The sequence below is a fragment of the Dipteris shenzhenensis genome, chromosome 15 (genome assembly GCF_047967505.1).
Source record: "Dipteris shenzhenensis isolate YYH24624 ecotype China chromosome 15, Dip_SZ_1.0, whole genome shotgun sequence".
NCBI lineage: Eukaryota > Viridiplantae > Streptophyta > Polypodiopsida > Gleicheniales > Dipteridaceae > Dipteris > Dipteris shenzhenensis.
Genome location: NC_141610.1, coordinates 3,488,518 through 3,515,053, shown reverse-complemented (window position 1 = coordinate 3,515,053; position 26,536 = coordinate 3,488,518). Strand labels below are relative to the sequence as shown.

At 45.5% G+C, this 26,536-nt stretch overlaps 1 protein-coding gene across 3 annotated transcripts in view; it reads right to left on the bottom strand.

Moving 5' to 3' along the window:
* The window catches only part of LOC147893218 (Zincin-like metalloproteases family protein), a 262,264-nt gene that overhangs the window by 63,400 nt on the left and 172,328 nt on the right, over nt 1-26,536 (bottom strand). For 2 of the 3 annotated variants that reach the window (XM_087385550.1, XM_087385552.1), the window contains exons 9-16: nt 25,072-25,152; nt 24,813-24,975; nt 17,910-18,030; nt 17,494-17,566; nt 17,272-17,379; nt 17,036-17,166; nt 16,851-16,896; nt 16,632-16,731 (exon numbers count right to left, since the gene is read on the bottom strand). In XM_087385550.1, the coding sequence (XP_087241676.1) occupies nt 16,632-16,731; nt 16,851-16,896; nt 17,036-17,166; nt 17,272-17,379; nt 17,494-17,566; nt 17,910-18,030; nt 24,813-24,975; nt 25,072-25,152 (823 nt within the window). The remainder of the gene's footprint in view (nt 1-16,631; nt 16,732-16,850; nt 16,897-17,035; nt 17,167-17,271; nt 17,380-17,493; nt 17,567-17,909; nt 18,031-24,812; nt 24,976-25,071; nt 25,153-26,536) is intronic. The other variant, XM_087385553.1, reaches the window with a different exon arrangement.

The following is a 26,536-nucleotide window of genomic DNA, read 5'->3' as shown; positions in this document are numbered from 1 at the left end:
TACGGTGAGTTCCTTGGAGATCCAAATCCTTGTGCCCTTCAACTTGTTTGTCTGTCGAAGAATCTTAATTCTCCCCGCTCTCTCCTTGAAAAACACTTGTACTTGCATTCCTGTTTGGGAGACACAACTAATATCATTATGATCCCACTCTACTTGTGGTATTTCCTTCTTGAGACATGCAATCCTCTCGTCTACAGTGTAATCCTCTTCTTCATTGAAAAGGCCAAGGCAATCCTTGGGCAGCCCTCCAATGCATAGTATCTTCTTATTATGTGCTATAGCCTGCTGCTCTTTTACTTCTGTGTATAGATTTGATTTGTTAAGTTTGCTGTCCGCAACAATGGCCATCTCTTCCTTGGCTGAACTCACCTGAGTGTTGATCATTTCCTTGACCTTGGAGACAAGAGTTGGTGCTGGTGGAAATGTGCTGAACTTTTCCATAGCTTCTACAATGATTTCTTGCTTGCCTTTGTTCTCCATCTCGTTCATCTTTCTGCTAAGAGCTGCAACTAGCAGCCTGAGCTCTCTGATTTCATGTTCCAAGTGGTAAATGTGCTCCTGAGGGTCTAATCCAATCCTTTTCCTGTAGGTCAAAGCATAGGGGCTGGGTGTTGCTGCAATGTCGGAGTAAGAGGGCTTGTTGACGGGGGTCGTGGCGAAAATCTTCATCTTTGAGAAATCCATGGCGTACTTGCAGATTCTCCAAGCCCTTCACTGACACTAACCCCCCCCCGTGCTGAGCCAAGGGCTCAGCTCAGCCAGGGGTGTTGTTCCTGTTAGACTATACGGAGGCGGTACGGGACCTGTTGTACGGGTGAGGTACGGTGACCTACTGCTGTACGGCGACCTACTGTATGGTGACGGCGGGTGAGAGAGAGCTACGAGCTGTACGACAGACGGGAGGGAGCTGTACGGCTGATGGAGACAGAAAGAAAGAAAGAAAGATATATTAACTTCCGCGGGAGGCCTCGCAGACCTATGGGACAAAGTACGGAATCAAGTAGCTCATACAGACCACTGTGGGCCAGGGCAAAGGGCTCACTAAGGCCCTTGCTGAGTACTAAGATACTATACTAGTACAAAGTAGAATAGGAAAGTAAAAATGCAAAATGAGAGAGAGAGAGAGAAAGAAAGAAAGAAAGAGAGAAAGAGAGAGAGAGAGAGAGAGAGAGAGAGAGAGAGAGAGAGAGAGAGAGAGAGAGAGTATGTGTTTTTTTAAATTCTGTTTTTTTTTTTTCGGGGGGGTGGGGGGGGGGGGGGAGAGGGGGGTAAAGAGAGTAGGGGTGGATTCACGCTCTCTCGCTCCCCCTCTCTCTTCATGCACCTTCAAGAATTGTAAAATCTTAATTGAGATTCAAGTCAGCCTCGCCATCCCAGATCAGTGTCACCATCCACCTCCGTCAGCTGGGAGAATCATCTTCTTTTGGGAAGACGAGCTCAGGGTCCTTCACGAGGACGCACTGATAAACACTCATTGGTAGAGTAGCTGTCATCATTGACGAGCCATGTTCCTGATTGGTACCGTACAGCACTCCCTTCAATCCATGTGTCCCACTACTCAAGGCAGGAGATGCAGACTGGCTGCCCAAAAAGGAGAGGAGAAGCCCTTGTAGATCATGACAGGCGTTCTCAAGTAGGCATGGACATCACACCCACCCAATAGTTTGGTCTAGTCCTAGAGAATGTCAGGAGAAAGCTACTTTGTTGGAGATCCGCCACCTTGGATTTAGCTTCTAGAGCCTTCTGGTGATTACATACTTTTAGCGTCTGCTTGGTACATCACTTGATGCTGGTACCTTCAACAATGCATGCATGAAACTTAGATCATCTCCTCTCCTGGCAGTGGATATCAAAGCTTGGCATCAGATCAAAGCAGGATCAAAGCAGCCCTCACTTGCATTCCTCTTGAGACTCAAGGTCAGAGGGACAGATAACCCATCATGTGGAACAAGATTTTTTTAGATGACTGAACGTCCACTGGGCTACTCAGGATACATGCACTGGACCAGATGGGAGAGGAGGCCAGCCTCCACTGTGGGAGCATGGAGAGTCTTTAGGTAGCTACCCTCGTTAGAGCCTCAAACTATCACTCAAGATCTGTAATGCACTCGCAGATGGACCCTACAAAGTTACACAGCCACACCACTGGATGGAACAGATAGTGCTGGCTCGGCGTGTTTTCACACACAAGTGTTCCTTTCACACACAGGTGTCGAAAGTGTTTTAAAAATAAGATACCGAAGAAACTTATAATTACAAATATTTCATTTAAAAAACTAAAAAAAATAAAAGTATGCAAGTATAATGGCTTTGGTTATTAGAATAGCTAGAAGTAGTAAAGTACACTAAGCACTGTCTCGTCAAGAGTCGAGACTTAGTAGTTAAGTGCTTGCAAGTTACAACTTTAAACTGATAATTAATATTCAAAATCCAGAAAACAAGAGGGCTAGATAAATCACAGATGAAAGATAAATAATCATAGATATCATGTCACTGATCTGTCAAGCACGTGTAGCATGAATCATTGGAATGAAAGTTCCAACTCTTAAGAGTCAAGTCTCACAAGACTCTTTCTAATTTGAATTTGCTACATCACCATGGTTGTAAGACACGTTAAGACACGACACGTTAGACACGCTTCAGACACGAGTGTCTAAAGTGTCTTAAAGATAAGACACGCCATTGTGGTTATAATAATAAATATTTAATTAATATATGTATAAGTATACATATGTACAACTTGCTAGCATAGCTAGCTGCTAGATTCTAGAAGTACAATAAGCTACATTTAAATAATGCAAGAAAAAATAATGCACTTGTACAATGTAGTTAAGAGTCAAGACTCGTCACTCAAGACTTAAAAGTTAAAGTTAAGACTCATGATTGAAGAGCTCGCAAGTTTTGAGTACTTCAAGGTTTAAACTGACAATTGAAACAGGTTCGAGCTGCTGCTCCTCCCCGTTCCCCTGCTGCTCCCCCTCCCTCAGCCCGTCTCTCTCCCCCTTCAGCCTGTCCCTAGCCCCTCCCTGCTGCTCCCCCCCCTCCCCCCCTGCTGCTCCGCCCCCTCCCCCTGCCTGTCCCTCGCTCCCTCCCTCTGCTCCCTGCTTCCGCCCCCTCCCCCCTGCTGTCCCGCCCCCTCTCCCTGCCTCCGTACCCTCCCCCCTGCTGCTCCGCCCCCTCTCCCTGCCTCCGCCCCCTCCCCCCTGCTGCTCCCCCCTGCCCCCTGCTGTCCCGCCCCCTCTCCCTGCCTCCGTCCCCTCCCCCCTGCTGCTCCGCCCCCTCTCCCTGCCTCCGCCCCCTCCCCCCTGCTGCTCCCCCCTGCCCCCTGCTGTCCCGCCCCCTCTCCCTGCCTCCGTCCCCTCCCCCCTGCTGCTCCGCCCCCTCTCCCTGCCTCCGCCCCCTCCCCCTTTCTGCTCCCCCTCTCCCCCCTGCCTCCGCCCCCTCCCCCCTGCTGCTCCGCTCCCTCTCCCTGCCTCCGCCCCCTCCCCCTTGCTGTCCCGCCCCCTCCCCTGCTGTCCCGCCCCCTCCCTGCTTGCTCTCCCGCCCCCTCTCTTCCTCTCACTCCTCCCTTTCTTCTTCTCTCCTTTCCCCTCCCTCCCTCTCAGCTTGCCCCTCTCCCCTCTCAGCCCCAGCCCCTCTCCTCCTTCCCTCCCCTTCCCCCCTACTTCCTCTTAGCCTCCTTTCCCCTCCCTTGCCCCTCGCAGCTTTTTTGGAACGGAAGGAGCTTTTTTTTCTGTTCGAGTCGGCCTCCTCACCTTGATTGGCGATGGATTCCCCGTCAGCCAATCCTACTCCATCTCCACCGGCCGCGAAAACTATCACTTTCTCTAAAGACGAGTTGCAGCAGCTCAAGAAGGATGTAGAGATTGAGTGCTCTACCACTTTGCTAGCACGCATCTTCGGGTCTCACCCTTCCAGATCCCAAGCCAGAGACTGGATGCTTGCGGCTCTCCCCCCAGACCTCGCTCCTCGATTGGTAGATGTTCGCCTTCTGGGACGAGGTTTTTTCCAGGTTGTTTTTGACACTCTAGAGGCTGCGAGCACTGTGCTCAAGGCCGAGTTTCTACACCTGGGACACAGGAAGATCTTCTTTGAAGCCTTTCACCTTGGTTTCGACCCAGTAGAGGCAGATAAGAAGTTCTTCTCGCTCTTCATCAGGTTCCCCGGGCTTCCCCAGGTTTACCATCGACTTCTTTCTGTTATTGGGGAGCATTTTGGCGCAGTTGCTGAGATCCCACCCCTCCCTGGGTTGCCATTGACTGCAGCAGAGGCAACCAAGGCTGATGGGGTTCCTAGAGTTAGGGTCCTTTGCAAGGATCCTAACCTCGAGATGGACCACGTCATGATACAGCGCCCGGATGGTTCCTTTTTTCGCCAGAGAGTGGAGATTTCAGGCAGGCAGGACCAGTGCAGGATTTGCAGGACCTCGGGACACTTTGCCAGGGATTGTCCCAGGAAGAAGAAAAGGCCTAAGAAGCCCTCTGGTACAGCTACCGCCTCAGGGCATCGACAGGGGGGACAGGGGGGGGGATTAGACCCGGCACTTGCCCCTCGACCTCGACAGAGGGGTGGTACAGGTCCAGCTCCTGCTCCTCGTTCTTCACGTGGCGGTCCTGCTCAGTCAGGTGGTGGTACAGGTCCAGTACCTATTCCTCGGCCTCGTCAGGGGGGTGGTACAGGTCCTTCACCTGCTCCTCGACCCCCACCTCCCTCAGGCACACGCGACGCTTTACAGTGGGTTCCAGTACGTGTGCAGGTCCCTCCTTCAGTTCACGAGGGTACCTTAGTAGACTCTGCTTCACCTCGAGCTGTCCTTCCTGTCTCACCTTGCACAGTTCGAGACGCTGAAGCTTCGACCTCCTCCCCAGTTGCAGCTTCTTCCTTAGATCCAGCACTGCCAGATGTTCCTCTTGAGGACGGAGAGATTTCCGCGACTGGGCAGACACCGGGTAGAGAGCCTTCCTCACTCCCTCCCTTGGACAGGGGGAAGGGGATAGCTTACACTGTTGATCCTCTTCCCTCACAAGGGATCCTTCGTACTCCGGTGTCTGGATTGCTCCACAAGAACTCGTTTTCAGCCTTGGCAGAGAGTTCAGATTTCCCAGAGGAGTTTGTGCCCGCTACTTTTGGGGAGCCAGTGGTTGGATTTCCTATTGACAGGGCTTCTTCTTCAGGTGCCAGGATTCTTTCCCCTATTGACTTTCCTCCACTGGGTTCCTTCCCTCCTTCCTCGAGCAGGAGGTCTTCCCCTGTTGAGGGGTTTGTTTCCGCCACTAGGTCGGGTAAGGTGTTCCACTCTACATCATCCCATCGATGAGGATTATCAGTTGGAACATACAGGGCCTAGGTGGCGTCCCACATCGCCGCCGTAGACAGCTGATCCGGGATCAGCTTCATCCAGGTGTTACTGGGGGTCCCATTGATATATTATTTATTCAAGAGCACAAGCTGGATTATAGAGATTGTGCCAAGTCAGGCAAGTTGCTTTCAGGACATACTTTTTGGTCGCCTGCATTGGGCACTAGGGGTGGCACTTCTATTTCAGTTTCGCAGTCGGTTCTCCCCTTAGTTGTTGGGCACGGAGTCATTATCCCCTCTAGAGCTCAGTGGATTATTCTTTTGATTGGAGGGCGTAAGGTTGGCTTCCTCAACCTATATGCCTCCAACATTAGAGGGGAACGTGTCCTTATGTGGAAGACTTTGCTCTCCTGGGCCCCCATTGTGGATTCTTGGGTGATTGGAGGTGACTTTAACATGGTCGAGTTACCTTCAGACAAAAAAGGGGGTAGAGAAGGCGGACTTCACTCTTTGGAGAGAGCAGCTTGGGATGCCTTCCTTTTCCATTTCTGTGGCAGAGATACTTGGTGTGATGATGCCTTTCTTATTCAGCCACAGTCCCTCCTGTTCTCTTGGTCGAACAGGAGGCAACAGATGCCTATTCATGCACGCATTGACAGATTTTATGTAGATGACTGGGCACTAGACAGAGGTGGATCGGTATGCATTGCTGCGGGGGTTTCCACCTCAGACCATTTCCCTGTTGTTCTGGCTATCTCAGAGCCTCACTTGAGAGGCCGATCTGCCAGCATCAGGATTCCAGATGCCTTTTACACAGAGGAGGACCTTACAGAGGCAGCCCTACGGATATGGTTTGCTCATGTCCAGGGAGGGCAGCCACATCCTTCACATTTAGCCGCTGCCCTCTCTGGTATTAGCGACTTTTACTGCTCAGTTGCTTCTACCAGGAGACGAGATATTCTCAGACGTGAGATTGGTGTTCGCCAGCAGTTAGCAGCTTTGTAGAGGGAAGAGCAGAAACGGCCTTCAGATGCTTGGATTCAGGAGCGCCTTGCTGCAGCGAGGGCTCATCTGCAGTTATTGCTTGATCAGAGTATGCTTGATCAGAGAGCAGAGTATGCCTTTCATGCACGGGAGTCCTTCTGGATTCAGATGGGTGGTAGAGTCAATAAACACTTTTTCTCTACTCTTGGCCCTAGACATAGAAGAGAGAGTGTATCTCAGCTTATTGACTCACATGGGGTTTTACAGACAGAGCCAGATGACGTCTTACGCATAGCTTCAGATTTCTATGCCACCCTCCTTACTGCTGATCCTGAGACACACGATATAGAGGATGCTAGACAGGCTATTTGGCAGAGTATCCCAGTGTTGGTGAATCCGGATATGCAGGTTCTACTTGACGCACCTTTCACCAACACAGAGTTCAGGACTGCACTTTCAGCCCTTCACAAGGGCAAGTGCCCAGGTTTAGATGGCCTCACCCCGTCTTTTTTCATTGCATTTTGGGATATGATTGGAGACTATATTACTTCAGCCATGCAGGCCATTTGGGACTCTGGCGAGATGCCTGAATCGCTTACAGAGGGCCTCATCCACCTTATCCCAAAAGGAGGTAGCAGAAATTTATTGTCCCAGTGGAGGCCTATCACACTTCTGGGGACTTGTTACAAGATTCTGGCCAAGGCTATCAGCCTCCGATTGCAGCCACTTCTCCTTGATCGTATCCACGACACTCAGACGGGATTTGTGCATGGCAGAAGTATTTTTGATAACATTTTTTCTTTCTGGGAAGCTTCAGAGTGGGCCATGCAGAGTGGCCAGAATCTTGCCATTCTACTGTTGGATTTTGAAAAAGCTTATGACAGAGTAGATTGGAGTTTTTTGGAGGGCACCCTTCTACGCTTTGGATTCACTCATGTTTGGATCAGAGGTGTTTCCTCTTTGTACAGATCAGCCCATAGCCAGGTACTTATTGGTGGGGTAAGGGGTGAGAGATTTCAGATTTCGAGATCAGTCCGTCAGGGATGCCCCCTTGCTCCTTTCCTTTTTTTATTCGTGGCCGAAGCTATGAGCATCTATGTTAGATCTCAAGCTGACATCTTTGGGCTGAGACTTCCTATCAGAAGAGAAGAGGAGCTGCTTGACAGTGAGTTGGCTGATGACACAGCGATTTATTTGGATGCCTCTCCACAGGCATTGACTTCTTTTAGGACAGCATTGGATTTATTTTGCTTGGCGGCAGGGGCGCAGATAAATTGGCATAAATCCAATGGCTTTTGGATCAGTGATGAGGACACTCCAGTTTGGGGACTTGACATAGGGTTCACTTGGGTTCAGAGGGGTGTGCCTATCAGGTATTTGGGCTGCCAGGTCGGCTTGGGTATTTCTACCACGCAGCAGTTTGCTCCCGTGTTGGAGAGCATCAGAAGGAAGCTTCTCTTTTGGAGCTCAGCCAAGCTGGATCTTGCCTCTAGAGTTGTGGTGGTCAACCAGGTCCTCTTGGCCACGGCCTGGTTTATTTGTTCATGTTGGTGCCGTTCTAGGGACTGCATCATTCAGCTCATAAGACCGATCAGGAACTTTCTCTGGAGTGGGCTTGATGGCACAGCAGATGCCTTAGCCAGAGTGGCTTGGGAGACCCTCATCCTCCCTACACAGGATGGGGGTCTCAATATTATTGATCCAGATTTACAGTGCAGAGCCTTACTTTGCAAGATAGTGGTGCGAGGACTTATGCCAGGACAGGAACCGTGGAAGGACTTTCTTATCAGCAGCATACAGAGGTGCACACCTTCCTCAGGAGGAGACTGGATGAGCAGTGTTAGATGGATCTTCACCTCAGCACACCTCAGATCACCTTCATCCCCTCTCATGGTTGCCATTCTGAAAGCTTGGGCTAGTTTCAGAAGCTCTCTTCGGAGGATTCCTCCTTCCTCCCGGGAAGAGATTGATAGGCAGCCCATCATGTGGAACGACAGTATTTTAGATGATCGTGGCAGACCACTGGGTGCCTCACCCTACATGCAGTGGGCCAGGTGGGAGAGGGGACCTGCTTCTTCTTTAGGATCTTGGAAAGCCTTCCGTAGGCTTCCAGAGGAAACCAAGTCAAGGTTGACAGGACATCTCAGAGGGAGTGCAGGGAGGATCTTGCAGATTGAGACAGCCCTTCCAGAGGCTTGGATAGACACAGATGATATGCCTCTCACTACCTCCACTTGGGCAGGTACTTTCTCGAGAGGAGGGTTCCACTTCAGGTCTTAGCCTTCCGAGATGCACAGGAGGATGCTTTGGTTTTCAGTGTCCAGGATGGTGGCAGATTGCTCAGATCTACAGATGATATATTGCTTGAGTCTGCTTTTCAGCCTATCAGGGTCGTAGGCCTTTTGATGCAGGGATCAGATTCAGAGTGGTTCTTAGACCCTGACCCCCAGTTACTCTCCACCGGGTCTTGGAGACTTTGGCTCTATGGAGGAGTTCCCATCAGGTATTTACAGTGGGACCCCGGAGAGTGGGAGTGGATTGACGCGGGGCATCGAGAGAAGACCATCCCCTTCTTTCGTTACACGGTCAGTAATGCCAGGAGATTTCAGCTCAGTAGTAGAGGCTGGAGACCGTCCAGAGTTCCTCATTGGGAGACTTTTGGTATTACTGCGGATCAGCAGAGGTACTTCTGGAGGAGGCTCTGGAAATCCCACAGGAATAGAAAGATCACTATCTTCTTTTGGCTTTCTATTCATGGAGGGATTGCAGTGAACCTTTGGAGGTCCAGATTCGGAGCCGATCCTACTTGCCCTCGTTGCCTTTCTGCTTCGGAGTCTATTCAGCATTGCTTATGGGATTGCAGATAGGCGAGATTGATTTGGATGGGGATAGCCAGGATCTTCAGTCACTTTGCCCATTCCCCACTCTTTATGACTTGGGGCTCGGTGGCTTGGCTTTCTCTTACAGGACCTCAGGTTTTCTATGAGGGACTTGACTCCTCCCGGGCCATTTCGGTTCGACGTCATATCGGGTTGAGCTCTGCTCGTTGGATGTGGTTCCACACCGTCCTTTTACAGCTGTACATGCCTCTGTGGATACTTCTTGGGAGATTATAGCGAGCATAGCAGCCTGGCATATCTGGAGATCCAGATGCACAGAGGCTATGGAGGGTACTCAGGTTCATCCCTCGCACACATTGGCTAGTATCTGGACAGACATCGTACACACTCTGATGGCCGTATGGACAGGTATGCAGGGGGACTCCCGTGCAGCCTCAGCTAGGAGGGCTTCTTTCTTCAGGGAATGGAAGGATTCTCCTTTCTTCTCTGAATCTACTACAGGGTTGAGATGGCACTTTCAGCCTCAGCCTTGGTTTCTTTCCACCTCACTCTGAGGGGGTTTTTTATTATCCTCATGATTTCATGATGTATTCCGCTTTGAGCTTGCTCTCGCGGGTTTTTGTTCTTACTTAATAGAAGTCTTTTTCATGAAAAAAAAAACTGACAATTGAATCTTGTCACATGTGACATGAATGAAAAATGCATCTCGATACATATAATTGAAAGGAAGCTTTCGACTCTCAAGACTCAAAACTCTGAAGATTCATCCTAATCTGAATCTATGAGGTCACTGCCACTGCTAGATCCAAAGTCACCATCAATGATAGCATGGCTAAGTCAAACTCAATGTGTGTTGTTACTCCCCACAAATCGGTTCGATCACCTGATGACATCATTATCTTTCCAACTCCTCTGTCAGGATTAGAAGAATTATTGGCACAAAACATCCTCTTGCCAACGAGAGCAGGCTTCAAATCTACAAATAACTTCCTTAAAGAGGTAATGTGGTTTTATGCACCTCCATCAAAGTACCAACCAGCATCTGAAGTTTCAGCCACATTGAGTGACAAAACTTCCTGTCCGGCATCGTATCTACACACAAAGAAAAGCCCATTCTTCAGCCAAAAGTTGGCTGAAGCATCATCCTTATTTGCATTGGAATGGCTGGAATCTATAACCAAAGTGATAGACAGGTGCTCCTAGTTGTTGTACCTAGACAATCTTGGCTTGCTGCCCCAACACCCCTTCAGGAGGTTTCTGAACTGTGTTGACTGGATGAGTGTCATCCCCTTGGACATAAATTCACAAGCTTTTGGCCACAACAATGTTCCTCACCATAAAGCTCCACAAAGAATAGTTGGTACCATGTACTTATCCTCCTGGATTGACTATCGCAAATGCATCTCCTCCTTGCTGACCCATTATTTTGCAAACAAAAATTCAGAAAATGCTTGCAATCCACCCCAAAAATTCTGACTCACACTGAGTTCAGATATCTGTATAAATGCCCTGAGTCTAAGCTAGACTCAAAAAGTTGCAGCACATCTGTAAAAATTGCCCTGAGTCTGCACTAGACTCAAAAAGTTGCAAGAGTAGCTTAAGACCAAAATCTCTGCAAAAGAGCCTGCAAAACTCTGAATTTCTTGCAATTGTCAACTTGTTCGTTTGCAAAAAGGAAATTTGAAGCAACAGCCCCAAATGTTACAGATGGATGTACCCGAAATTGATAAAAGCCCTAATTTTCACACTCAATCTGAGTTATTTAAACTCCAGAAATGACCAAATGTGCAAACCTGTTTGAAATCCCACAAAAGTCCCAAAAATTGCAAAGCCAACTAGGCACAATACTCCAAATGTGCTGACTAAGTTGCTTGATAAAAGCAGACAACAAACAATATGAGAAGCAGTATAGGGAATCTGTATGGACAGATCGATACAGAAGATGATGCAGACTTCACATGGGTACAAAGGCACTAGTTTAGAACGAAGCGATGGCGACAGAGCAGGTCACGAGGCAGTGGCTCTAGTTGCAAGATCTCATACGACACAGTAAGAAGCACGCTGGCATGAGCAGTTTCAAATAATGCTCTTCTCTTGGTGAGGAGGAACCCCGAATGTATCAATCTAGATGTAGTGCCGCCTTCCTTGCAGAAACATCACCCCCCCCACCCCCAAAAAAAAGCTCGACTTGGAAGATGATCTAGATGCACAAAAGCCGTAGATGATCTCGACTTGGAAGATGATCTAGATGCACAAAAGCCGTAGATGGAACTCAACCTTTGCCTTCCTTTCAATCGCAGTGATCTGATAGGATATCATCATATAGTCAAGGCCACTTGTAGATAGAATCCGGGGTTCCTCCAGCACAATAGTAGCACATAGTGCCTGTCCTCTTTTTATTGTTTGGAACCTTCAAAAAATCCCTCTTCAAATTCAACTTCTACTTCTAGTCTATTGAAGCCAATGCATCGTTGACATGCATGTATTGAACATCTTTGAACATGACTGCATCCTTGGAGGTGTTCTCCTGAAATTGCAGCTCCAACTCTTGAAGATACGAGCATATGGACACCAATGTGTCTTTAATGGAGAGATCACAATCAAACATGCGTAAAATCTCTGGATGTCATCCTGCTTCAACATGTATCCACTTGCTTGGTACTATTTCTTTTTGTTTTTCAAAAGTATGCTTATTAAGAAATGAAATGTTTTCCTACTGTTCAGTTACGGACAATGGGGACTAGGTCTAGCATTTGAGGGTGGACCCCCTTTCTTGGGGTTATGGGCATTAGTGACCCACAAGAGTGATGGCCTCTCTTTGAGAGGGACATCTGGAAACCACACCCCACCTGAGTACCCAAACATGGGACCAATCAAATGCACAGATTGCATACCGACCTAGGAACCATTCAAGAGAATGTTCCCTGAGCTTTGGGTGTGGGCCTGGCAGCACGCCAAGAGTAATGGAGATACAAGATAAGACGACAAACAAATGAGCTCAGTATGGCTCAATTATGACCTTAGAGTACGTCAATAAATAGTCTAAGCTGTTAGGAACCCGTGGGTACCATCAGAATTGAATTCTGACAACTTAGAAATTTTAGGGTTTTTGGGAGTGACACGTGGCAGCTGACACGTGGCAGACTGCCACATGGAATCTGAGCTGGCAGGTCAGTCCACCTGTCCCACACATGTGGCAGCATGCATGGCAAGTGGCAGGGCATGCAGGCCAAGTGTTTGGCCCCAAATCTGGTAGATTTGGGGCAGGTTGTGGGCTGTCCTCTTTGGGACTGCAGCCCACCAAAAATCTGGAACAAGTGTCCACCTTCCACTCTAGGCCTGGGGGGGGGGGGCTGAGCCTATAAAAGAAGGCCTCTCCCCTTCATTCCTCACATGAAAAATTCGTCACTTTTCTTCTCCCTCCTTTTGGATGATGCAGCACAACCTCTCCAGCTCCTTGGGTGCAGCCAGCTTCTCCCCAGGCCATTCTCTCACCTCAGCAGCACTTTCTCTCTCTACAACAGCACATTCTCTCTCTACAGTTCCAGCCCCTCCTCTCCAGAAATCTGCCCCCTCTCAGCTCTTCTAGAACAGCAGTAGCATCCTCTCTCCTTTTCCTAGCCTGGAGGAGCCACAGCCCCTTTCTCTCTCCTGCTGCAGTCTTTCTCTCTCTACTGCAGAATTTCTCTCTCTACTGTTCCAGCCCATTTCCCTTGCAGAAATCTACCTTTCTGTGCACCTCTGGAACAGCAGCAGCTCCTCTCTTACATCCCCTCCCTTGGGATCAGCATTGGCACTCTCTCTCTACAGCTATCACTCCATAAAAGATTTCTCTCTCTAGCCTACAAGCTGTTTTTCTAAGCTGTTCTCATTCCAGCCCCATTTCCACACTCTCCTCACCCAAGGTAGCTTCAGAGGCATCAAGGACTTCATCTACAAAAGGATCAAGTCACGAAGGGAGCCTGTATTGTCAAGTTTATCTCATTTACAGCACTATTTCATGTTGTTTCTAGAAACTAGTGCTTGTCTCTAATGTTGGATGTAAGTGGTGATTGTTGCAGGCTTCTTCCTTGTGGATTGGGCAAGCCAAGAGTTGAAACCTGAGCTTGAAGTCCTCCTTTTTGTTGTCTACCTTGCACATATGCTCTTGAGTCTTGTATCTAGGTCCTAGGTTTTCACTGAGTTCATCAGTTTGGAAGGTGCATTGCACCTTGGTCTTGTATCTCCATTATCAAGAATAAAGTGAGCCTGGATAAGGGGGGGGGGCCGTCTTGGCCCCTCAATCATATTGCATTTTCCAATGATGTCACTTTGTGTTTAAGCTGTATAAGACTTAATTCCAGCTTAATTGCAAACTCTTAAGTTCAAGTATATGTGTTTGGCAACTCGCAATCATCTCATTCAAACGCCTCTGCAAAATCCGTTGTCTGAATTGATAGAAAGCACCGAGTAGTTTACATTGGAAGATGATGATGATGTTGAAATTATTATAGGGAGTTAAAAAACTTCTCCTGTGTAGTTTCTTCAATAGTCGTCTCAGCCGCCGCAACCCTCAAACTAGAACCAATCCAACTATAAACCATGCAAGCTACAATGACAAGAAGCAAACATTATGTATAGCCCTACGATGTGAAAACAAATTATCTATATCCCTACGATTTGAAAACAAATTATCCATAATCTGAGAGCTTACATGTAAAAAGGTCGCATTCGTGCAAATTGGAAGGGCTCTTGGTTCAAATCACAAAAACACTCAGGGTTGTTCTACTAAAAGCCCATGGCAAACCCACTCTCCAAATTGGTTAAGCCACGGATTTTATCCTGATTTCATGTATTTTGTTCCTACTTAATAAAAGATCATTTTCTTCTCCCCCCCAACCCAAAAAAAAAACCAATAATCATCATTCCCACATTTGCCTTCTCATACTATCGCATTCATTCTGACATTAGCCCCCTCCTCATACTAACACTAGACGATTCATTGGATCACATATATGATAGCTACTTACACACTCTACTTGTACAACTAACCAACCCTAAATGCCAATGCCAACTCCTAGCGCACTATCCACATCATTGCATGACACTCCTTCCCTTACATGGCCAAGCACATGGGAAAGCCACTTGAAGGATATGTATAATTGGTGCGATGAAGAGTGAAAAACCAACAAGGGCATCTAAACGAGACAAATATTACAAAAGAGTCTGATTGCCTAGTGCAGCACAATAAATAGTAAATTATTGTAAGACATGAGCAGGAACTCTTGAGCATCCTCTACAACAATAACTCCAAACTTGGACAAGAGGTCACAATGCCCATTTGTTGAAACTCATGGAGGGTAGAGAGGAAGCGTATTCAAGACCATACATGGGAAGAGATCACTAAATTCGAGGTTGCATCTCTTCCATTCATCTAATGATTCAATACATTGTTTTATGGCGCAAGGGCTTATCTCCAATCCTCACTTAGGTACATGTGTCAACATCTCATTGTTGCAATCTTCGTCTTCCAATTATATATATTTCTTCTTCATACCCCTCTCCTATCACTCACTATCATTGTGCTCCATAGCACCTCAATTCTTAACACCTCCCCTTGGTGCAACATGGCTACTGCAAGGTGGTCGGATGCAAAATTACAATTTCATCTTCACTCTTCCTTTCTCTCCCTATGTGTTCAAGAAACTTTGGCCCTGTACCTACTTTCTCTCTTCACTTTAAGTGCATCAGATGGCTTCAGAAGGTGGATTACAACAATTTTTGTAGAGACGAATGGGGTGAAACATACAATAGCGCGTTTCTTCTTTCTTCATTTTCTGGTATTTAGAAGATCCGGAATACAAATATGTTGTTCTCAGCGCGTAGAGCTTGATTGCTGATTATTTTTCCTTTTTACATCACTATAAAATTATTTTTGGATCAAAAGTTATGGTCATTTGAATTTTGAGTCCAATTTTGTCTAATAATAATGAGGTGGTGCTGTGGATGATGTGACAGTGTGCATTCACATGCTATTTAAAAAGTTGTGCCTATGTGGCACTGTACATGATGACATGGCAGATGACATGTGCCTATGTGGCACTGTACATGATGACATGGCAGATGACATGTCTGCTAACATGGCAGTGCTGATGTGGCAGATTTGTACCCCTGAGTCGTTAAGTCCTTCCTTCAGTGTAGCCCGTGACTGCATAAATCCTTTTGGTCGTTCGAGTGAGCTTTCTGAAACAAATCAGAGAGAAGGGCAAGGGCTCTCACACTCTCTCAAAGATTTAGCATCATATGCTCTAATACCACGTGTCGAAACTCATGGATGGTAGAGAGAAGCTTTCACAAGACCGCGCATGGGAAGAGATAAGATATGACACTAAATCCAAGGCTGCATCTCTTCCATTCATCCAATGATCAAATACATTGTTTTATAGCCTCGAGGGTTTATTTCCAATCCTCAATCCTCACATCTCATTGTTGCAATCTTTATCTTCCAATCATATATTTTTCTTCTTCATACCACTCTTTCTATCACTCACTATCATTTTAGTGCTTCATGGCACCACAATTCTCAACATCATCCAGGACCCAAGTTTTGGAAAGCCTACACTAATATTTCTACAATGAACCTGACCAGCCCATACCTGATGTAGATTACTTCACCAAAATGAGGGAACTTAGGACTCCTACTGTCCTCGCAGCATCTAGTTATGATGTGAATTTGGCTATTAATCTAATTTGTCTTACCCAAAGGTCTAGATTGCTACACACCCTCCCAATAGGTCAAGATTGCTACTCGTCTTCCCAAATCCAAATCCATGCTCTTGAGTAGCCATGTTGTTTTGCATTGATGCATGCCAGGGAAGTTCCTTCAGAATCCCAGCCTCCACATGCCTAAGCTCAGATGCGGCATGTAGTCATGATGAACTCGTTTATCTTTGCATCAACTATAACACCTCAAGAAGCTCAAACTCGTTGAACAACACACAAAGCTCTAACTCTTTGAAAAGGACCTTTGCTCTGACAAATAGATAGAAATCTTCCCCCCCCCCTCCCTTCCCTTTCCCCTATAAATGATCATTCAATACATTGGTTACTATCTAACTCCCCCTAAGGTATTCTTTTATTCTCATTTGAATTGCAATGTTTTAGAATTCACCAAAAACCAAGCACAGCTTCTGTACTGCTGCCTATTTTTGCAAAGATCCCTGCCTGCCAATTTTAGCAGGTTTTCTTTGACTGTTGAAGTGTCTCAGAAATTGATTAGCAAATTGTGAACAAGAAACATTACCCACCAAACATAACACAGGTGGCCAAAAAGATTTACCAATACTACTGTCTCTACCACATAAGTGCATGCTACCTGATCAAGCAGTGCATAGTCTACAGAAAGACTTTTCTTGCTACTACAGAACTCAAGGCACCAAAATTGATGGTGCTCTAATAACAGGGAAAACCTTGAAAATGGACTTTTGTTGCTTGTTCCATTCCCTTTAGAATCAATAATCCCTTACGTACCCATGAAAAGCTGATTTCTCAGCGCTCTCAGAGCGGGGAAAGATCTTCGCTTCTTTATCAAAATATTGCACATTTCATTCGGTATTGGTGTCTTTGGATCCTGCAGAAATCCAAAAAAGCATGCAGATCCTCCAGAGCATGATGCCATTATTCATCCAAAAAAGAATATAACATGCACACAATCTGTAGCACACAGGTAGTCTATTTTAAACTACTTGCCTCATATGAACCACTCAGCAGCTTCAGTGATTCTTTCTCATAACACCTGTGAGAGCCAAAAGATTTGGTTAATAATCCCGATGTTTTACACATTACTTAATCACTATCAAGTTCACAATTTCTTCTCTTAAACATGAAGGCTTTCAATGTCATAGTGTCAACAAAAATTTTGAGTAGTATCCGACCAGTTTTCAAGCATCTGGCTAGGAGCCTCCAAGAAGTCTGTCTCAACTTGTAGACCAGAAAATTTGGCAAATGTTGCATAACTGCAAATGTGGTGCATCTGCAAGCACAGATGACACTGTGATTTGAGGATCTGCAGAAGAGACAGGTTGTTACAATACCATGGCCAAGTACAACCTAAGAGTGCATGTGTGACTCTCAATTACAATAAAATGCGTTCTCAGGTGAGAATACATACTACGTGACCGAACTCATGGAAGTAAGTGACCAATTCTGAGTGCCTGAGCAGCGCAGGTGCATCAATTGTTGGCTTTGCAAGATTGATTAGTAGTGCCGCAACTGGTAACTGTGACATTGAAAGGCCTAATATGCCATTTAGAAAACCTCATTTGCACCTCTAATACAACATCTGGTTGGATATAGCAATTCAAAGACCTAGTTTGTCAAAGCAAATATGTACCTGTCGTCTCCCATTTCCCAGATCACACCCGGGTTGAAGAGGGACCACACAAGCATGGCCATACTTTCCATCACTATCCAGAACAAACATCAACATGATTAAATATGATACAGGAAGAACGAAATATTTATTCTTGTCAATTCTCTCAATGGACTAACGTATTGTAATGATCCATCTTGCTTATGTTTATCGATCAATTGGACTAACGTATCACAATTCTCTACCTTGCCATCATACAGCAGCTAAATTTTTCCACCAAAGTCTTATCAACCTGAAGGCCAATCAGTACCTACTTATACCTCTAGCTAACTGGCAATAGCTGATTGCATGACCTGTTTCCTTTCTTGCAGATACTTAACAACATGTCTTAACAAACACAAGGGCAACAACAATAGTTATAAAATTTTGAGACTTACCGAGGATAGAGATCAAGATAGAAATAGCCCATCAGTTTCCTATTTGCTGAGTCGAAAACTGAAAACTGACGTACGTCTTCATGCCAGTCAGTTCTTTCCTGGATTTCTTCAAATTCCAGACCTGAAGTGAAACTTATGTCTTAGTACAAAACATGTCACAGTTTTCTACTGTCCAAAACCCAAAGTTCAATAGAGGATGATTAGGATTTTTATAAAGAAACATTTTACTAAAGACAAGGCATGTACTATAATGACAACAACATTTTTATTGTAAACACTTCAAAACCTATTTCAAGCCATTTCTAATAAAGGTCAACTTGTAAGGAAAAACTCATCTACCTCTTTACCCAAAATGGGTTCCACACTATCTATTTCCCAAGCAGTTACTAAGATGGTGATCTACATTATCTCATAGCCACCTAAGCACCTCATTAATTCCAAGTAGGATGTGATGCAATACCAGTGGCATAAGGCAAAAGAGACAATACACAATGAGGCAGAGGGCTCAATAGCCGGAGCCCCCTATTGGAAAAAGTGATGAACTATGGACTTAGTCCACTAAATTACCCTTTAGGTAATTTTGAGTTACAAATAATTACAGGTAAAAAACAGTGGTAGGTAGACCTTAGGTCGTAGGTTAGGCATCCATGATGTTATGTGATGGACAAGAGTTCGAGACTTTAAGGGGCCACATGATGTGGCAAGCCCCCACATACATCCATCGAATAGACGTACACACGGATAATCTTTGCGGGTCTATATCTTGCGTCCTTGCCACATGTCACACATACATTCACTCACATCTCACTCACTCTAAGGAAACCAATCATATGCAAGTATTGCATCTAGTGCATTTGTTTGATGCATTCTGATTGATCACACTGTGTCAGTGTGCCACATAGGATGGGGACTAAAGCCTTGGCTTTTGCGAGAAGCCATTGGGAAGTTTTTCAAGAAGCTCCTCCCTCCTCACCTCCATGCCTCCTCAATTATGGTTTTCAGTGTGTGTTTGCAGTTCAATTGCTACGCATTCAGTTGTATGCTTTCATTCTAACCAGTGTTGGCATTTCTATTGCAGCAATTCACACATGTCCTGCATCTATTGCTACCTCTACATGGAGGGCACAGAACGCACACACACGAGTGAAATAGTTGTAGGCATCCTTGCGCAAGTCTCAATGGTAACATGGCTCTTTCTCACTGCTATATTCTTTTCTTGAGACCTCATTTTTACTGACCACACGTGTAAACTTCTATGTTCTTGTGACAGGACTTCACATCCCGGCCGTCCGGGCATCTTCTGCTACCATGTGTAAATCTTCATCGGCAATTCAGTGTACTCTCTTTACATGGCTGATCACCATGCATTGCTATCTCCAGTATAGCACTTGTCACCTTTAGTGCAACCCTTTCTTCCGGACATTAGAGCTCTTATCGCCTTCAGTGCAAACCATCCCCTTCACTGCGATCTATCGTCTTAGAACGACCAGTCACCTTTAGTGTGGCTCTATCACCTTCAGTGTGATCTACCGTCTCCAGTACGGTCGATATTATACCATCTCCAATATGATTTGCCATCTCCAGCATGGCTCATCTCTGCCATCTACAGTATGACCTATATTTACCATCTTCAGTAAGATCTTTTGTTAGCGTCTTCAACACGGTCTCTCTCTTTGCCATCTTCAGCATGGCCTTGGATCTTCAGTATCCATCATAGTGACATCCAGTAATAGGAGGTCAGAAGCTAGTGCATGGGGTGGACTTCACGCCAGTGAAGTTACGAGCCGAATGACTATCTTATAGGATCACCCTCCACATGGTATTAAATTACCAACATGCTGTGCGAGACTGATGACGCTTCACATATTCACAAGGGTTCAATATACCCGATTGTTCTACTCCTAACACCTTCACTGGCTTTGGGGGTGAGCCTTGGTGTGTTAGGCTATAATGCTTAGTCAATGAGGACAGATCTAGATCACAGTCTTGTGATCTAGATCATGAGTATCAAGTTTCTAGGGCTTTTCGAGAGCTAAAAGATGGTTCCAGTTTGGTAGAATTCTGAGTTGTCTAGAGCTAGATCTAAGCTGTTAAAGTTCTAGGGTCAATGGAATCCTAGGCCCCTAGATTAATTAATTATCGTGTATGGGTAGAGTGGTATAAAACAAAATGTCAAATTATTAAAAGTTATTTTCTTTTCTTGCTTTTCTAGGATTTAAGCTTTATTCTATTTAGAGTCTAGCTTTTCTGCTGTTGGCTTTTTCTCCAAGCTTTCCCTATTCTTGTAAAAGCTTTTTCTATTCCTAACCCTAGCTATGAGTTCACAAATTTTAGGTGTCTGGAAGGTTAAGCATGTTCATCTGAAGAGATGGATAAGTGCGGTGAAGAAATTGTTAAATCAATTGGATGCCTGGACACTCCAGCATATTGAAAGAGATAAGAATGTAAATGCACATGATGCTGCGCAGGAAATTACAGCAGCTTATGTCAATGCAGTAGGAGTGCAGGAGCCCTTATACAAAGGAAGGGAGACATTAGCTTGTGAGGAAAGCTTCCTGTTAACTGGTAAAGTGCCTGAAGAAGTTCCAAAACAAAGAAAATACAGATTTATTAAAAGCTGTACTTCTTATTGTCTGATAGATGATGTTCTTTACATGAAAGGGGCTGATTTGGTGCTCAGAAGAATTCCCTTGCATGAGGAAGTTTTTCATATTCTACAAGCTAATCATGAGGGAGTATGTGGAGAACATTTTGCTTTCAAAATCATGCTAAGGAAAATACTTACAGAAGGATATGTGTGGCCATCCCTCCAGAGAGACATAAGACATTGGTGCAAGTCATGCCTACAGTGTCAGCAAATGAGTAAGAGGATCTTACATCCAGAACTCAGAAATATCATGCTTGCTTATAATATTTTCGAGAAATGGGGAATAGATGCCATTGGTCCTCTACCCATGACAGCCGAGGGAAATTGTTATATGTTGACAGCTGTGGATTATTTGACGAGATGGGCTGAAGCACGAGCAGTACGGGCTGTCAATGCAAAATCTGTATGTAAGTTTGTGTATGAGGATATTTGCTATAGATTTGGTGTACCACTGGAGTTGCTTTCTGATAGAGGTCTAGGTTTCAGGAGTGAACTGATGGATTTATTATGTGGTAAGCTGAGGATTAAACACAGATATGCAAGTCCGTATTACCCTCAATGTAATGGGATGAATGAAACTTTTAATGGTTTGTGTACTAATATCATGGGAAAGATCATGAGAACCTATGAGAAGGAGTGGGATCTTGCTTTGCACTGGGCTTTATGGGCTTACAGAGTTGCAGTAAAAGAAGGCACCCAGTTTTCACCATTTCATCTTGTTTATGGGAAAGAAGCTCTGTTGCCCTTGGAAGTAGAAATTTCTGCATTACAGATGTTAATGAAGATAAATGAGGATTCAAATTCTACTTTCTAGAACCGGTTATTGGATTTGCAGGAAGTACAACTAGATAGACAAAAGGTGGTGGAACATTATGCTTTAGTTCAAGAGGAGAATCAGAAGAGAGCAAACAGGATATTCAGGGATAAGAAAATCAAGGAGGGTGATTACAACAGTAGTTTGGATTCTACCTTCAAGAAGAAATTTGTGACCAAATGGGATGGACCTTTTCGTGTGACGAAAAAATTCAAAAATGGATCATATCAACTTGAGGATTTGGATGGTCAGCAGCATAAGAATAGAGTTAATGGCTTCAGACTAAAGAAATACTTTCATAGGATCATGAGTGTAGGTGGCTGTGGACCTGTTGTGATGAAACCAGATAGGCCGGAAGACCTCATGGATAAGGATATCTCTGAAGAAATGCAAATCTTATATACCTCTATCTGCAAGACATGAATGTCTGCAGACTTGGGGATGGGCAAAATGATAGGACAAAATCTGTCTCAAGTTTTTTTAGCACTGTATATAGCTGTGGGTAGGCACATAGTTGTACACATCTAGGGTAGGTGTGGGCTTTTGGCATTTATGGATTTTTCTTTCACAAGCATGATGGACTGATGTATATTTTTTTTGAGATAATAAAGTATGTTTTGCAGGGACTTCATGGGAAATGATGAAATGCAATGTGGTTGTACCAGACCTCTAGAGTAAGGGTGTCCAGTCTGTGGTCAAGTGAAATGTTTTTGGGGTCATGAAAATCAAGCCATGAAGGGTGTTTAAATTTTATTTTCCTGAGTCAATGTGCACTTACATGTTACAGGAATTTGATATGTTCTGGTGTCCATGTCACGGGGCTTTTCATGTGTGTGTACGAGGGTGCATGCAAGTTTTAATGTGCATGCTAATGTGTGTGGGAATTGTGTGACTAAAGGTCCAAAATGTGCATTTAATGTGATTTGGGGGAAATGTTTTGAGAGTGGTAAAATGTCACTAATGAGGTGGCAGATTAGGCTGAGGTGGCTGGACTAATTAGGAAGGCATCCTGCTCATGCAAAGGTGGCTACGTGATGGATGAAGGGATGCTTCTAGTCGACGAGCTGGACGTAGATGAAGGTGACAACTTGCAGGAGAATTCCAAAAGGAGATCGTGGGCACCTGGAGGATGATTGCGCAAAAAGGAAGCTCTGGAGACAGCGGGGGGCTGAAAAAGGCGACGAGAGCTTCTTGTAAGGGGAGGCTGAGTGCTACCGGATGAGCTCTGGAGAGGAGAGGTCGATTATAGCTTTTGGAAGGGGATCGCGCTGGTGGATGGGTGGTTCAGAGGTCGGGACGGTGAGTGCAACAATGAGCTAGGAAAGTAGATCGTGGGCCTGTGCAAAGGGGAAGGACTGTCGAGGGCTGATGGTGAAAGGCGACGCTACTACGGGAGCTGGAGAGACCTTGGCTAGCAAGGAGCTTTGGAAGTTGGGGCGTCGTTACTATGCAAGCCAGGGAGATCCTTGGATAACGATGCGGGTGGTGCAACGAGAGTCGTAGGCTGGTCATCACGCGGACTGATGGATGGTGAAGGCTTTTGAAGGGCAAGGTCGCGACTACACGAACGGAGGATGGTCTTGGGAAGGAGCTGCTGCTTGGGTGGAGAATTTGTGACGAGAGGGGACCTTTGAGGAGCGGAGGAGATCGTGGGCTGGAGTGCACTGATGGAGTGTGGGAGGACCACAGAGGAGGAGAATTTTGTGAGAGAAAGGCTTACACACGATTGCAGGGAGTCCTTGCGCAGAGGCAGAGCGGGTAATTTAAGAGCGTAGACTGTGGTTTTGAAGAGGGCTGTGGAGTACTGAGGCTTGGCGAGACGGAGAAGCATGGCTGAGCGTGGCTACTGCGCACTAGAGGATTTTGAACAATAGAGGGGGAGCATACACCATGAAAAGAGAAGCTGTGAGTTGGCCCTGTTTTCCAACGGGCTGTTTACTCTTACTGGAGTCGTGGGTTTCTTGGCTGTGAGAAGTATAGCTATCATGGAGGTTTTGAGCAGAATATCTTGAGTGATGGAAAGCATACAATACGGGAAATAGAAGAGGCTGAGGCTGTTGCTTGAGATGTCTTCCGTGTGGGCTTGTAGGTGGCTGATTATGAGCTACTGCTTAGTAAAAGCTTGAGGAATAGCTATGGTATGATTTTCTGCTGGAGGACTGTTGGTGACATGAAGCTATGAGTGTGGAGTACTCTACAAGCAAGAGAAAGATACAGACGCTGGATGTAGTTGTGTAAGAGCATAGATGATTGATGCGACCTGCTAGCCAGTCCCTTTCACTGTTTGGTTGTTGACTGCAGCTTTGGGGAGAGTTAAGGAATGCTGGAGCTCGGTGTTTGAGAAGGAGATGTTGAGGAGCAGTTATGATCACGTCAAGAGTTACAAGCTGTTGCTCTTGATGGAGGCTTATGAGTCATGGCTGTGGAATTTTAACTGTGGGTTGATGTCTTGAAAAGTCTCAAAGATAACCTTCATGTGGGCTGTGGGTTCTTAGTATTCTGAGGCTGACTGTTTTCTGAGTTTTTTGGGGGGAAGTTCAGTTCTAAGTTCAGTCTGTTTCGGGCTGTGTAGTCTTTCCCCTCTTTCAAAGAGTCTGTGTGTGTTCTAGTCAGATTGTGTGGGAGATTGACTTGTTATTTGTGTGCTCTGGAACCTGGTTCATAAGCTCATCATCTACGAGCCCACATTGCAACTGATCCCTATGAAGTCTCATCTATATGACGTGGTGAAGTACATAATTCCTGGTTGTCTTTCCATTTTTTTCCTTATCACCGTATTCCCGTATGGAGCTTGCTCTAACGGTTTTCTTTAATACTTAATAGAAGCTTTCTTGTATTTGGATGCCCTCTGAAATGATAAAGAAATACCGAAAGGGGTGCTAAGTTTAGGGCCAATCTAGTGTTTGGTGCAGGAGGACGACGACAATCTGGCTCTTGAGTGTTGTGTTCGAAATTATTTTTGTTTGCTGTGGGAATTTCTAAATGGCTGAAAATTAAGTATTTGCTAGTTATTATTTGTTCACCGCCGTTTGGAGTTTCCAAAGGCCGGTTTCAGCACACATTAGAGAAAGCTATGGAGACAACAGAAGCAACCTGAAAAATCGGCTAGACCAGCCAGCCAAAAAGCTAGGAAGCTACTTAAAAGAGGTCTTGGAACACCACCACAAGGTACACATAGTAGCACACAAGCTAGCTCAACAAGTACTCACTAGATTCACCAAAATGTTGAAAACTGAAACAAAACAAAATTCTAGCTGAAATCAGCAGCATAGGAGAGTGAAGCTTCTTGCCAAGTATTATACGTTCAATAGAGTTCCTTTGTCACAAAATTTATGGATAGATCAAATCCCCATCAAGACCCCAAGTGATTGTCTACCGACAAATGAAAATAATGCTCTGCTGCAAAACACGCACAGATTCGCAAAGTATAAAGCTTTTATACCAAGGAGGTTTTCGTAAATTCTCAGCAATCCAGCTGTGACGACTTCAACTGGTAGATACTGGCTCAATTCCTGTATGTCAAAGTCTAAAACCTTTCTTTCAGCTTTCTGTATATAATACAACACATCTTCCACTCCAATGGTTGGGTCCCCTTCCTCTTCTTCCTATCCACAAAGCATGTTTACAATGATAGCTTGGTAACGTATTACTTTAATTCATACATCCATCAAACCTCTAATCATTTACCCAATGAAATCTACCTTCAAATCTTGCAGCAATTTCAATTCTTTCTGTGCAGCTGGTGTTATGTGTTGCAACATGCAGTCATGAAACTCCTTTACCTGCATAGCAACACTTTGTACAAGTCAGAAAGAGAAAGGGGAGGGAATTTGGGAAACAAAAGGCACAAGGGTGCCAATGGGGGAGGGGAGAGGAGGAAGAGAGAGAGAGAGAGTTTATTAACGTCTATGAAATACCAAAGGGTCTATGAGACTGAACAAAAAAAATGGATACAATGAAAGCTAAGGGTGGGGGTACCCCTACCCATATACAATGAAAGCTAAGGGTGGGGCCCATAAATGGGCACCCCTAGCCAATGTTGATGGCCGTGATGAGAAAAAACTATTACATTAGGTCGTCGCCCTGCAAGAGAAACCCAAAAGAAGTAACACCAAGGAGGAATCTCCTCGCCATCTACCAATGGTCTACTGTCCATCCAAGTGGTTGGACCTATGTGTTGTCATTCAATGGGACCAACTCCACCGAACGACTGAGGAGAGACAAGAGGAGCTGGCCTGACAGTGGCTCGAGGTCTGGTGATCGAGGAAGAAAGTCAGTGATAGATATTTGCTGAACTTGGCCTGTCTAGATCCATCCCTCTCCTTTGTAGTCTTTGTGATTTAGCCCGCTGTCTGACAAGTGCTATCTTCGCTCTTGTGGTCTGTCTCGAGAGGATATGTCTACGGTCCTCATGTGATTGTCCACCGGGGCCGGATCTGTCGAGTCGTGCTCTCTAGCTCTTTGCTACGTCTAGTCCCCTCCTGTCCTTGGCTTGGGCCACTGACAAAGAAATTCGTGATCATGCTCTGGCTAGGCTTAGCCAATCCCTGATGTGCTCTCCTCCATGCTTGTATAAGCTGGTCTCTGTGTCTCTAGGCCTCAAGAAAGAAAGTGGGCACATGTTGCTCATCAAGTGTGCCAGGAACCTCTGAGTGGGCCAAAATCGCAACTGAAAAGACCATGATATCGTCCAAAAATCTCATAGTATACAAGGCATCTAAATGCAAAGTGATCCTCTGTCTCGATCTCCTGCATATCACATAAAGTGCAGATTTATCTCTCACGTGGGATGCCCTCTGGCCACCCTCTCTCAATCCATAGCATGTGTGAAGAGCATACCAACTCCTCTAATCCCCCTACATCTCCAATGCCATAGATAAAGTCAAGGCTAGCCATGGTTCGGATGTTGTGGTACCAAAGTCCCTAACCATATGGATATAAGTGAACAGCTGGAAGACTGCGTCAAGTTGTAGAGTGGTAGCCCCAAACTCTGCTACTATGATATGATGCAAAATCAATGAGTTGTTGCTGCGGATCATCTGAGCAAGAAGCGGGATCTTAAAGTCTCTCTATGCGGGACCAATCTATCTCCGATAAGTCTTTCCCCCAAAAGGGATTAGAGTAAATCCTGCTAGATGAGCCATTGGGTCACAGAAGAGAAACTTG